The sequence below is a fragment of the Pinus tabuliformis genome, chromosome 6 (genome assembly GCF_031772625.1).
Source record: "Pinus tabuliformis cultivar Carrire ecotype Pingquan chromosome 6, CPIR1, whole genome shotgun sequence".
NCBI lineage: Eukaryota > Viridiplantae > Streptophyta > Pinopsida > Pinales > Pinaceae > Pinus > Pinus tabuliformis.
The window spans coordinates 1,806,107,777-1,806,122,175 of NC_142292.1; the positions used below are offsets into that span (position 1 = coordinate 1,806,107,777).

At 36.4% G+C, this 14,399-nt stretch overlaps 1 protein-coding gene across 1 annotated transcript; it reads right to left on the bottom strand.

Annotated features, from left to right (window-relative positions):
• Window positions 1-2,593: 2,593 nt before the first annotated feature.
• LOC149266249 (dioscorin DB3L-like) lies at window positions 2,594-6,174 on the bottom strand. The gene is made up of 3 exons (XM_089407606.1): window positions 6,034-6,174; window positions 3,001-3,252; window positions 2,594-2,707 (listed from the first exon to the last, which is right to left on the bottom strand). The coding sequence occupies exons 1-3, from the start codon at window positions 6,172-6,174 to the stop codon at window positions 2,594-2,596; spliced, it is 507 nt and encodes a 168-aa protein (XP_089263732.1).
• Between the last annotated feature and the right edge of the window lie 8,225 nt (window positions 6,175-14,399).

Sequence of the window (14,399 nt, forward strand, 5' to 3'; positions counted from 1 at the left end):
TAGTCGAGTCACTAGGGAGGTCCTCAAAATTCAAAAGCATCCTAATAACCATTTCTTATCTTCTTGCCATCTTCCTTGCAATTCCTAAGTTTTCTTCTTTTTTACAATGTTTTACACATTAAATTTATTTTAATTTTGTTTTTCCAATTATTAATCACCCTCCATTTTATCCATCTAACATAATTAGCAAGTTCATCTAACATAATTAGCAAGTTCAAGGAATTTAATTAATAATGTCTGGACCTTGGTAATTCTTACTCACCTCAATTATAATCTCTGTAAATTTATCTCATCAAAAACCCACCATCCATTTCTTATTTTCTTCCCATCTTCCTTGCAATTCCTAAGTTTTCTTCTTTTTTAGAATGTTTTACACATTAAATTTATTTTAATTTTGTTTTTATAATTATTAATCACCCCTCCATTTTAGCCATCTAACATAATTAGAAAGTTCAAGGAACTTAATTAATAATTTTTTGGGTCTCTTTCTCAAATTATAAGCGCTCTAAATTTACCACATCATAATAAATCCTCAATATTATGAATTCTTAATTTAAATCTCCTAATTCATGAACTAGAACTTTTAACTTTTGATTTTACTTTTAATCTTAATTATGTTTGAACTCCTTTTTAGAAAATATATTTTGACCGATCTATTAAAAAAAATTTAAGAAAAAATTAACCAATCAAATAAAGTTATTATCTCTTCATTTATTTTCAATTTACTTTATCTTAATTAGACCTTTAATAATTATATATATTATTTAATTATAACTTCAACTATATTTTTAAGTTCTATTTCTTTAACATGGATGAATTTAACTAATCCCAAATTTGGTTTTTTCAATTTTTATGTTTTTTGTTTTTGTGTTAAATTTATATCACTGTCCTCCTCCTCCTCCTCCTCCTCCTCCTCCTCCTCCTCCTCCTCCTCCTTTATTTCTTTTCTTCTGAGTGGAATGTTACTTTCTTTTGAAGGTTTATCTTTTTATTTGTTCATCATAAAATTTATTTTTTCTTCTTCTTCTTCTTCTTCTTCTTCTTCTTCTTCTTCTTCTTCTCCTCCTCCTCCTCCTCCTCCTCCTCCTCTCCTCCTCCTCCTCCTCCTCCTCCTCCTCCTCCCCCCGTCCTCCTTGTCCTCGTCCTCGTCCTCCTCCTCCTCCTTGTCCTCGTCCTCGTCCTCCTTGTCCTCGTCCTCCCCCTTTCTTTCTTTCTTTTCTTCTGAGTGGAATGTTACTTTCTTTTGAAGGTTTATCTTTTTATTTGTTCAGGTAAACAAATATTTTATTTTTTTTTAATAGTGGAATGTTGCTTTCTTTTTAAAATATAATGTATAACATTATTTAAATTCATGTATTTAGTATACAAATGACGTAGTCTATTGGAGATAATAGTTAGTTCTTATGCATCAGTACTTTACTTTCTATATTTTTTAATGTGAAATTTACATTTTTTGGAAAGATGCGTTGAAATTAAAGCCTCCTAGAAGATTACTTAAATTCATGTATTTAGTATATAAATGATGCAGTCTAATGGAGATTTTACATTTTTTGAAAAAATGCCTTGAAATTAAAAACTCCTATAAGGTTATTTAAATCCATGTATTTATTACATAAATGATGATTTTTCAGTATTAATTTTACATTTTTTAAATGTTTATTTTCTAGAGGAGAAAAACAATTAAAAAGTTGCGGAAAAATAAACGAAGACGGGTGTATTTCAAAGTTATGATATATGTAAAAACAAATATCAATAAAAATTATTAAATAATAATAATTTTCTAGAAAACTTATATTTTTAAAATATAAGTTTTCTAGAAAATATTTATTAGAAATACATCATTAAAAAGAGAGATAATATCTAATATTACACATCAAAATTTAATAATAAAAAATTAACAATTCAATAAAACGAACTTACCTACACATTAGACAAACTACTCTAATATACTCATAAAATCTTAAACTACCTTCCATGTTAATAGGTGGGCAAGAGGGGAGTGTAAGTCTTACATTTTCCATTTCCCTAAAATTTTATACAATCATCTCTTCTCAACCTAGATGCAAAACATCTTATCCTAATCTTAGAAGTCTTTAAAATGAAATTTAAAAAACCCCTGAAAAATTATATAATATATTTTTAAATTTGATTGGGAAGTTATCACTATGGTCCATCCATTTAACACACATCAAAATGCATTTAAAATAAATTAATAATTATGTTTTAAAATACGTTTTACTCCGTTGTCAACTATTTCGCATATCAAGTCAAATAAATAATCTTTGTATCATCTTTTACTAATAGTTCAAATGATAATGTGCATTTTTCAAAGATAGATATCCTAAGTCAAATAATAACTAATAACAGCTTCTGCAGAGCCGTAACTTGGTCGTGTGATACTGTTTTTATCTGCAATGTACCGGTAATATTTCTCACTATCGAATTTTATGTTTTTCGGATTCACCGTCATAAGGATTTTATTGGGATTATTAGCAAGGGCGTTGAATCCATCTTCATTATACACCAAAATATAATCGCTTCAGGTTTTATATATATATATATAGATATATATATAACAAAGCCGAATGAGATTTCACAAATGTAGCTGCGCCAAGAATGGGTTAGACATGCCAACCCTGTAAATTATTGCAATCACGACAATTTCGCCGTCCTCTGATTGTGCACCAGATGGATTTTTAGCGGATGCCTGTTTCAATGCAAAACTGTTGAGAAACGCTTAAATTGCAGAGTATAATTTAGTGTAGCAACTATTGAAAAGAGGGTTTTGAGATTGTACTTCTCTCCATCGATACTGTGCTCAGCCGGGTGGTGCCAATGGAATTGATACAGTGTGAAGCTTTTCTTATGCAAATGGCATTGATTCAGTCCGCATCTTTTCGTCCAGTTTCCCTGATGCGATACAGCCATAGGTGGAAGAGCCAATTGAACCTGAAACCTCTCTAGATGGAAAAAGGTTTAAAAGAAAGATGCATTACTAACCCAGATGTCGTGGCCCCTGCTGAGAAGAGTTGCAAATGCAAGGTCATAGCTTCTGTGTAGCGGATCGAGCTCCCCACAAAATGTGGCGTTGCTCATCACAACATCCGCGATGGGAGATTGCTGCATCCTGTAACCATAGGCCCACCATTCATCATTGAGCTTCCACCAATTTTCAGGCCCCTTGGGACCCTCTTTGTACTCGAACTTTAACTTCTGATCGTTCGCACCAACAAAATGGAGTTTTGGATTAATCTTTACAAATTTCAATACCAAGATTTTAAAAAACATAGTTATAAAGGGTGCTAGATGAATTACCAATTTCCTGAGTTCGAACCGTGGGGATGAAGAGGACGAGGGCAAATGCAGTGAATCCTTATATTATAGATCGCGCCATAGCAAAGAGGAAGCGAAAGAAAGAACGAGTGGGATAGTAGAATGTCTGGGTGAGGACATGGAATATAGAAGATGAAATAACATAAGCTCAGCTCACTATTTAGGCTATAACAGTCGTTATAGTATGACCCGTCATAACTACTTTTCCGTTAAAACTCTTTCAGTCATCTAATACATAATCTTGTATCCACAACGTAAGAGGAGAGTTTGATTTCAAAAGAAACGCTTTAGGGCGTAAGAAAGTATTTTACATTCTTCATATTATATACCCCACTCAAGAAATTATAACAAAGGATGTAGATGGAGATGGGATAAAATAATAAAGAAAACACAAAATACTTTTTTATTATTTTCCACATTATCATGTGCCAACCATATTTTCGGTGGTGGTTATCTTAAATTTAAGAGTGGAAATAACATTGAAAACATAAAACAATTTTTCAATGTTTTCCAAATTGTTTACATCTCACTCGCACAAAGGAAGGGTGTGGTTGGACTGAAACAATATGGAGAACATTAACTTTTTTTGTTATGTTTTCTATATTATTTGGACCATTCACACCATTGATGGCAGGACTGTGGGATAATATGTTCAAAAAATCTCTAGTGTGAGGATGGCATAAAGGAAAATATTAAGGAAAACATAAAAACTTATTTTATGTTTTTTTATAGGTGAAGGGAAATGAATGGGAAAATATGGAAATGCTTTTTGTTATGTTTTCTTCACTATTAGTCATTTTTAAGGAAGGATTCTAGAAATCAATTTTCATGTTGATCATTACTAATTTAGCATTGACCAATACAGCTTATAAAATCTAAGGATGTTGGAACATCCTATCAAAATATCTACTCCACCATGAAAAGTAATCATTTTTTGTATGCGATATTTTGATTAAGTGGATATTGCTAGATAAAGCGCTATGACAAGATGGAAATGGCTTCTAAAAATAGAGGTAATTGTAATTAAAGAAGATGATTACTATTTAAACAACTTCCATAATTATATATATATATAGCTAAGAAATTCTATGAATTTGAATTTATTAATTCCTTTGTTAGTGTGAAAATAACTATTTATGTAGGTTACTGTGAGATGATTTCCTCTATTTGAATGTGAATGATTAAGTGAATGAATTCATGAAATGGTGCGCAGGAATCCGTATCCAATTCATGTAATGAACTATTAATATACGTGTCTCAATGAATGGTTGGTCTTCCCAGTGATAATTTAATACAATAAATCAAAATTCATGTAATGAACTATTAATATACGTTTCTCAATGAATGGTTGGTCTTCCCAGTGATAATTTAATAAAATAAATCAAAATTCATGCAGAAGGGTTCAAAACACTTTCCCAGTGATAATTTGATACAATGAATCAAAATTCAAAACACTTTCCCAGTGATAATTTGATACAATGAATCAAAATTCATGCAGAAGGGTTCAAAACACTTTCTGACTATTACATATTTCTAGATTATGAAACAAGTTCAAATTTTATGAATTTGAATTGATTAATAGAGAACGTATTTACATTCTTTTCTTAGTGTGAAAATAACTATTTACGTATCTTACTGTGAGATGATTTTCTGTATTTAAATGTGAATGATTAAATGAATGAATTCATGAAATGTTGTGCATGAATCTGTATCCAATTCACATAATGAAGTATTAGTATACGTGTCTCAAGGAATGGTTAATTTTCCTAATGATAATTTATCATCTCTCAGGTGAGAGATTTCTATTGGTATAACGCTCTACATTCATTCACACAAAGCCCTGTTACACATAAACTATCACATAAACAATGTGGTTTGAACCAATCCATAATAAATTGGATCTTAGACCTAATCAGTGGGTCTCAGTGCTATCCTACAACAAAAAACAACTAAACCTAGGAAAAGTCTAACTTTCTCCATTAATTCTAATATCCCCCCTAATGGAGAAAGGGTGGTTAGAAAAATAGCATATGCCTACTGGTCTAGTCTTAAGTAGGCTTACAATAGTACATAAAAAACTTGGTAATTGAGATTTCATTTTTTTCTTCTTGCTTCAGAGTCCACGCTTGTTCATTCATTGATGAAGTTTCATCTTCACTTATCTTTCCATAAGGTAGTGATGGAGCTTCTCCTCCGTTTCATGTTTTCTACCCCAAAGGCAGAACACTTGAACTCTTTTCCTCCTCATTCTTATTGTAGGCTAACATTCAACGTTGTAGGTTCTTGGTAATTCTCAATTGTTTCTTCTTAAATGCCAATATCTACACAGTTAAAAACAATGTTAGATTCGTATTTGCTCTTGTCTTCCTTCTCCTTCAAGAGAGCTTTCATTTCTCCATCTCTCTCTGCTGACATAGTTTGTTGACTCATGCCTTCAACCTCTTTATTCAATTTTTTTTCTACAAACACGTTGTCCTATATGCGATTTGTATATGGAGATAGGCTTTTTTTCTCACTGAACAACAACTCATCAATAAGATGCTTTTCATGCATTAGATTGATCCACTCATCATGAGATATATAGATCTCATCAAATTTGGCTTCATAGGTCTCTGCATTAGGGAAGCTTTCTTCATAAAAAATTTAAGATTCTTCAACAATGGTTGTATCTTCATCATCACATGTTTTAATGTAAATTACAGGAACACATTCATCACCCATCATTGCATCTTCAATGTTGACATGTTCAGTTTCATAATCAGTTATGGGATTGAAAACACAATCATCATTTTCAAGAAAAATACCCTTCATCATCTTTGCCTCATTCAAACTGTACTTCATTTCTAAAATATCCCACAAAACCTTTTCATTTTGGATCTTACCATATTCATGTAGTATGTTGAACATGAGATTTTCATCTAGTGCACATGTTATAATAAGAAATGCTAATGCATCTCCACTATCATTGTTTAAATTAATAATATCTTCATCATAATTCAATAAATTTACCTTCCATAATGTTGTTTTCATTTCCGTTGCCCAATTTTCATAATTCATACCTGAAAAAGAGGGTAGATCTAGAATTAACATCCAAACGATTTTATCAAATTCTAGATCTGCATCATGATCCTTGACTTGATCAGCTATAATTTCATCAACGTTGACAGGAATCTCTTCACTATATTCAGCAAAATAATATATTGCATCTCTCCCTTGTTCCTTTGTCCTTAGTTTTCTTCGAGACTCTTTAAATATGTTTGTTGACTCATTTCTCCTTCTATTTTCTCCCCCGCTTCTTAACTCTCATATTCAAAGCTCACTGTCTATCCAGCCAATATTTAAAACAAAACAAAAAAAAAATAAAATCAAAGCTCACTGTCTATCCAGCCAATATTTAAAAAAGAAAAAAAAAAACTCTGATTCGATCCCTAGGGAAGTGCGGAACCAAAACTTGTGGGATTCGATCAAAGGTGGATCGAAAATATACGACAACAGAAAAAATCAGATTAAGAGAATTTGGTATATTATGTAGCTGAAGCAGATAATGAAGCGATGACATAACCTTGCTCTGAACCGCAAGGTCTCAGCATCATCTCCCACTTGTTACGATCACAAAGGTTGAGATCTACTGCGGAGACGGAGTTCGACTTTGATCACAAAGGCAGGCTCACCATACCTTGTGAAACAGATCTATTCAAGCATCTATTGAGAGAAGCGCTTCCACTACTACCGAGAATCTATTCCACTACCACCGCTTCATTTAGGTCAATGGACCTTGCCCACGATTCATCGGAACCGGGCATGCTCCATGATTCTGTTGGAATGTTAATTCCAACTGCAGGCTGCAAGCAGACGTGGGCAACCGACTCAGCAAGCGTACCAACGCCCAAACCGCTCTCCAAAACTGTCTTTTTTTTCTCGGACTGCCTTCCTGCAGAGAGTGGTTTCCGTACACAAGGGCCCGAGAAAATTTTGTGCAGACGCGTGGCTGTCAGCATACGTAAGCAGAAGTCACTTTCTCAGGCGTTAAAGTTCGGCTGCAAACTGCCTTCCGATATCAATCTCCGCCATCCGATCTGGTTGCGTGTAGTCAGCCGTCGATCTCCGAAGATGCAGCCCGCCCGCATCAAATCAAGGTTTGTGTGGAGTAAAAACTAAGTCTGGTTGACCATACCTGTTTTAATGCAATGTCATATGCGTTGGTAAACTTTTAAGTTTTGTCCATACGTCACATAATATGACATTTAGTTTTGTTGACACATAAAAATATTTTTTTGTAAAACGTTGACTTTGTATGGCATTGTATTATCGCACACGGGAGTAGAACAAATACATATGTGTTCGCAGCAGCAAGGAGTATTATGGAGTTGTTATTGGGCATGGGAGAAACGTAGCAGCAGTGGAAAAACTATATGTATTGTTGCACAGCAGTGCACAAATAATCCAGTTTTCTCATTGTAATAAAAAGGTATGTATGTAGTGTGAGAGCCCGGTGTGGAGCAAAAATGAAATAGAAGTTTATGCACAGCAGTGTGAGTGAAGAGAACAGGGGAGCGCACATGAAACAGGTGAAGACATTGCACAGTAGTGCATAGATTTTATTAATGAATTGGATTTGCATTGAAATGCAAAAGAAAAGAATGCATAAGTTTTTTTTGTAATGTGAAAATCCAGGAATGTAAAAAAAAGGGATTTCACTCAGATGTAAATGTAAATTTACTTTACAGTAGTATGTGTGTAAAATGTTTTTCACAGCAATGAATGGAAAAGGGGTTTTACAGCAGTAAACCCAGCACAGTGAACTCTCAGGTGGAGAGAAAAGACAGAGTTTTTGTTTTTGATGGGTGAATGTAAGTTTTGGTAAATCCCTCTCAGCAAAGAGGATGAATGTTGTTTCAGGCTTTATATTTTAATCAATAGAAATATTTTTATGGCTGTGTAATGGGCTGTTATGAGTATATTTGATTTAATAGCTTCCCTGTGCAAAGGTCCTGGAACAAAGGAAACAGAGCATTGGCTCTGTGATGTCTGTTTGTATGGTTTTGGTATTTTCTCCATTCAAAAATACCCAACAGTGGTATCAGAGCTAGTCCAGACTCTTTGAAGACTCAAAGAAGCTGAAGGAAGGTGTTGTTGCAGCAGTCAAACCTCTCCAGCAGTGTGAAGCCACAGCCAAAAGAGTTAAGGTATTTTTCAAAGCTTTCCTTTCTGTTACTGTTAAAGGAGCAGTCAGTGATTTAAAAGAAAACACAGTCAAGTATTTAAAGCCTAGATAAGAATGGCAAGGTCAAAGAAGAAAGCCTCCAAGCCTGCTAAAAATGTGTCTCCCTCCTCTACTAAACTAGAAGGCAATCCATTAGAATACATTCTATTTGAAACCCCAAAGTTTGATGGAAACTTTGATGTATGGGAAATAATGATGAGGGCTTTCCTAATGTCTGAGGGGATTGAATTCTGGGAGTCAGTGATTGATGACAGCAAGATGGATAAAGAATCCATGGAGTATGATGCACAAGCAGAAAAACTAATCTTGGATGGACTCCCTGATTCTGTGAAGAGGAATCTAGGAAAATATACATCAGCAAAGGACATATGGGACAGACTGCATGACCTTCATGCAAAGGGAGCACTGACCATGACAATGAGTCAAGAAGAACCCATCATAGAAGCTGAGAATGAAAAGCTTGACCTCATCAAGCTTCAAGTAAAAGAAAGGGATGAAGAGCTTGCCAAGCTCAAGAAGGAGCTGGATCAATGCAAGAGGAAGCATCATGAAGAAGTCATATCCATGAAAAATCAGCTGAATAGTGCAAAGAAGCAGGCAGATGTCTTGACAAGTCAACTTGAACAAAGACACAAGAAAGTGAATAAGCTAGTGGAAGAGATTGGACAGTACAAGGTAGAGGTCTCCTCCCTTAAGTCCGAACTACAAGAAGCCAGGAAGCAGGCACAAGGAGCTGAAAAGAAAATGGAGAGCAGTCAAGCAGAAATCTCCAAAATGAAGTCTGATATTATCTCCTTCAAAATAGTAGCAGCTGAAGCTACTCGTAGCAAGGAAGAAATTGAGGGACAACTAGCAAAGAAAAATAATGAATGTGAAAAGTTAGAAGAAGAGATTGTCCTCCTCAGGAAGAAGGTTGAAGGGATGAACAAGATCATGAAAAGCTCTCAAGCTTTGGATGACATGCTCAGCTATCACAGATCTCCATCTGATAAATCAGGACTTGGGTATGTAGCTGAACCCTCAAACAACGATGAGGATGCTTTAAGAAAAGGAGATGTGAAGAAGCCATAAAGAGATGGTGATGCTTCTAGTTCCAGCAAAGGCAAGGAGAAAAATGAAGGCAGCAATAGAAGGAATCCTGCTCCAAGTAGAAAATCAACTCCAAGAGGAAATGTAGCTGATGGAAAAAAGGCAAGAGGCAATGGTGATCATCAAAGGATCTCAAGGTAGCAAGGCTTCAGAAGTGCATCAAGAAAACCTCCATCTCCCAGGTACCAAAGTTCATTTTATGGTTATTATTATGCTTGCTCAAACTTTGGTCACATGGCAAAAGACTGTAGAGCATTTCATAAAGATAAATGTTGTGGTCTCCGAAAACCTCCAAGAGACAATTTTAGAAGAAATCATGAAATGTCATTCATGAAAAATGTAGAATGTTTCAAGTGTCATAACATCGGGCATATGGCACGTGACTGTAACTTGACATGGGCTCTTACACAAGCTAGACCCATGCAAAAGAAGAAAGTTACACAAGTATGGAGAAGGAAGGTAATACAATCTGAAAACCCCTTGAACTCCCCAGTGGATCTAAATTTATTTTGAGAAGAGTCTGCCAAAAGAAGACAAGCATACATTAAAGGGGAGCTTGTAATTTTATGTTTGCTGAACTGTATTAACAGTCATTTGTTGATGGAGGATGTATTGCAGCGCAGCAGTTGCAAATGAAATCTTTGTTAATCCCTCTAAAAGGTAATATGCAGCAGCGATGAAATCAGCAATGTTTTTGCTTTGTTTTTATGCAATATGCACAGAAATGCATAAAGAAGAAAAGATGGCAGCACTGAAATGTAAAGAGCAGCAGCGAGATAAGAGAAAAATGCAAAGCATGGAGACCCTCACAGCAGTGGGAAGATAGAACATAAGACAGCAGTTTGGAAATTTTTTTTTGGAGCACATGGATTAGAATGAACAGCAGTCTAATTTTTTTTTGTGGTGCACATGCATTGAAATGCATAGCAATGGAATGTAGTTTCCCTTCTATGTAATGTGAGAGAACATACTCACAGCAGAGTGAGTACAATACACAGCAGTAAAAAAAATGTAATGTTTTTCTTCATATGCAATGCAACATGCAAAGAAATGCATAAAGAAAAACAGGGACAGCAGATTTTTAATGCACATGGGTGAATGATAATGTGTGTGGCAGCAGAAAAATGAAAGGAACTGCACAGCAGTGCATTGTGTAAAAAAAATGAATGAAGACTAAGATTGTGTGAAGCAAGGGTGTAAAAAGAAAAGGCAGCAGCCCGTGTTATTTTTTTATTTTTTTATTTTTTATTTTTTATTTTTTTGTTGTGTGGAGAATGCAGCGCAAAACAGTGTGAGGATGATTTCTCTCTATGTGCAAGTAACAGAGAGTAAAGAGTTAGTGTATGGGCACACAACAGTATGATGAAACAAAAGGCAGCCACAGTGCAAATTGCAGAGGCAACGCAGCAGCAAATAAAAACCCAGGGATGACAAAGTCTATGGTTATGGGTATGGACAACAATGCATAAGAAAAGGCAACACCGTGATGGCAAGAAGGAGAAGCACAGTAGTGCGAAGAAAATGAAACCAGAACTAAGAGAGAATGAAGAAATGTGTTTTTACACAGCAATGCAAATAAGAAAATGCAGCAACATGAAGTTTTTTGTTGAAGAAATGAAAGGTAATGGACAGAAGCAGATGTAAAAGAAATTTTTTTCTTTACAGCACTATATGTAACTGTAATGAATGTGTTGTTCATTGAATTGAAATGCAACATATGCAACAGCAGTGAATGTAAGAAATGTTTACACACAGCAGTGTAAATTTGTAAGGTGGGACAGAGTAATTGTTCCAGAAAAAATAGAGTATTTTGTCTTTGAAGAATGCACAACAATGCAGAGTTTGCAAAGAAATGTAAGTGAAGTGCAGCAACACAACAGCAAGTGTAGACACAGCAGTGTGGGGTAGACGCAGCAAAGAAGATGGCACAACAGTGCAGCAGAGAATATGCAGCAGCATAAAATTTGGTATATTATGTAGCTGAAGCAGATAATGAAGCGATGACATAACCTTGCTCTGAACCGCAAGGTCTCAGCATCATCTCCCACTTGTTACGATCACAAAGGTTGAGATCTACTGTGGAGACGGAGTTCGACTTTGATCACAAAGGCAGGCTCACCATACCTTGTGAAACAGATCTATTCAAGCATCTATTGAGAGAAGCGCTTCCACTACTACCGAGAATCTATTCCACTACCACCGCTTCATTTAGGTCAATGGACCTTGCCCACGATTCATCGGAACCAGGCATGCTCCATGATTCTGTTGGAATGTTAATTCCAACTGCAGGCTGCAAGCAGACGTGGGCAGCCGACTCAGCAAGCGTACCAACGCCCAAACCGCTCTCCAAAACTGTCTTTTTTTTCTCGGACTGCCTTCCTGCAGAGAGTGGTTTCCGTACACAAGGGCCCGAGAAAATTTTGTGCAGACGCGTGGCTGTCAGTGTACGTAAGCAAAAGTCACTTTCTCGGGCGTTAAAGTTCGGCTGCAAACTGCCTTCCGATATCAATCTCCGCCGTCCGATCTGGTTGCGTGTAGTCAGCCGTCGATCTCCGAAGATGCAGCCCGCCCGCATCAAATCAAGGTTTGCGTGGAGTAAAAACTAAGTCTGGTTGACCATACCTGTTTTAATGCAATGTCATATGCGTTGGTAAACTTTTAAGTTTTGTCCATACGGCACATAATATGACATTTAGTTTTGTTGACACATAAAAATATTTTTTTGTAAAACGTTGACTTTGTATGGCATTGTATTATCGCACACGGGAGTAGAACAAATACATATGTGTTCGCAGCAGCGAGGAGTATTATGGAGTTGTTATTGGGCATGGGAGAAACGTAGCAGCAGCGGAAAAACTATATGTATTGTTGCACAGCAGTGCACAAATAATCCAGTTTTCTCATTGTAATAAAAAGGTATGTATGTAGTGTGAGAGCCCGGTGTGGAGCAAAAATGAAATAGAAGTTTATGCACAGCAGTGTGAGTGAAGAGAACAGGGGAGCGCACATGAAGCAGGTGAAGACATTGCACAGTAGTGCATAGATTTTATTAATGAATTGGATTTGCATTGAAATGCAAAAGAAAAGAATGCATAAGTTTTTTTTGTAATGTGAAAATCCAGGAATGTAAAAAAAAGGGTTTCACTCAGATGTAAATGTAAATTTACTTTACAGTAGTATGTGTGTAAAATGTTTTTCACAGCAATGAATGGAAAAGGGGTTTTACAGCAGTAAACCCAGCATAGTGAACTCTCAGGTGGAGAGAAAAGACAGAGTTTTTGTTTTTGATGGGTGAATGTAAGTTTTGGTAAATCCCTCTCAGCAAAGAGGATGAATGTTGTTTCAGACTTTATATTTTAATCAATAGAAATATTTTTATGGCTGTGTAATGGGCTGTTATGAGTATATTTGATTTAATAGCTTCCCTGTGCAAAGGTCCTAGAACAAAGGAAACAGAGCATTGGCTCTGTGATGTCTGTTTGTATGGTTTTGGTATTTTCTCCATTCAAAAATACCCAACAGATTCAACATTTGCGCTCACTCTCACCATAGCATAGTTCACTCATCCATGCCACACTAGTGTCAACACCACCATTGGATGTTTCCTCCATCGTTCTCACTTCTTGGAGAAAATGGAGGAACATAGGTAAAAATAGTAGACTCTGCTGTGAGGATTTTGCTCCTCTTCTCTCTTCTCTACAAGCTTGACCTGCCCTAGTGTCTTGTGATCTAATCAGATGGAGATTTTGGGATTGGAAGATAATCCCATGGATCCTGTCGAGCTAGGATCTGTTGCGCCCCGAGCGAATAGGCTCCACTGTCCTTGCAATTTCTTGATCTCCGTCTACACCATTTGCAAACTCGGGCTTCACTACTTGATCTCTGGCTGCACCAACTATACTCTCGGCCTTCACTGCTTGATCTCCGATTGCACCAACTTTGATATGGGGAATCAGGAAATCATCGAGCATCTACACACCAATGAATGTATCAGTGGTCACTATCAAAGACTCTAGCAAATAATTACATACTCATAAGCACTTGCAGGATGTGCTCACTACCCCCGACTCGCTCTTGGTCTCGTTTAACACCAGAAGTCCAGACTTTCTCTAGACCTCATCTACCATCAGGCTTCTTCAGCACCATGCCCCACACCTATTCAACTTATTTTACAACACTGATCACTCTCCTCAGCTTCCACTGCACCATGACTCCATGCCAAGGTGGGTTCCAAAGATGAGCAACACATTCTCTGGTGACTTTCCAAAGGTCTCGTATATGTTGTCTCATTGCCTAAAAATGAACTCCACCACGCTATCACTCAGTGGTGATAGAATTCCTTTACGAAGCAAAAATTCCCAGGCGAGCACCCCTCGGTGGCACTCAAAGGAAAGTGGTGTATGTTGCTCTGATACCCCCAGCGGGATTCACTTCCTCACGAGTTGTGCTTAATCTAGTAGCCAACCTTGCTGCGCTCCACAACCATGGCCTCCTCACTGTTTTGCACCCCAACAAGGTCAACACATCCTCCTCCTCATGGCGGTGGCAGATTGTTTCAATTCATAGTCAGAAGGACTACACTGGATGATCGACCATTTTCACTTACTGGTGTATCTGTCTGTCCCTGTCAATGAGCCACTTGAGGTACTCAAAATAAAAAATCTTAAGTAACCCGATTTGGGTTTTCGGCCATTCTTGCTGGTTCCTGAAACCACAACAAACTCTTTTCCTGACTGCATCAGGCACACACCAC

Excerpts from the sequence above, each read along its gene's own strand:
- LOC149266249 (XM_089407606.1), bottom strand. The coding sequence starts at position 6,174 with ATGAAGTACAGTTTGAATGAGGCAAAGATGATGAAGGGTATTTTTCTT. Across the intron at positions 3,253-6,033 it reads TGGGTGATGAATGTGTTCCT|ATTAATCCAAAACTCCATTT; the intron begins GTAATTTACATT and ends AAATTTGTAAAG. Across the intron at positions 2,708-3,000 it reads GCAGGGGCCACGACATCTGG|GCATCCGCTAAAAATCCATC; the intron begins GTTAGTAATGCA and ends GCATTGAAACAG.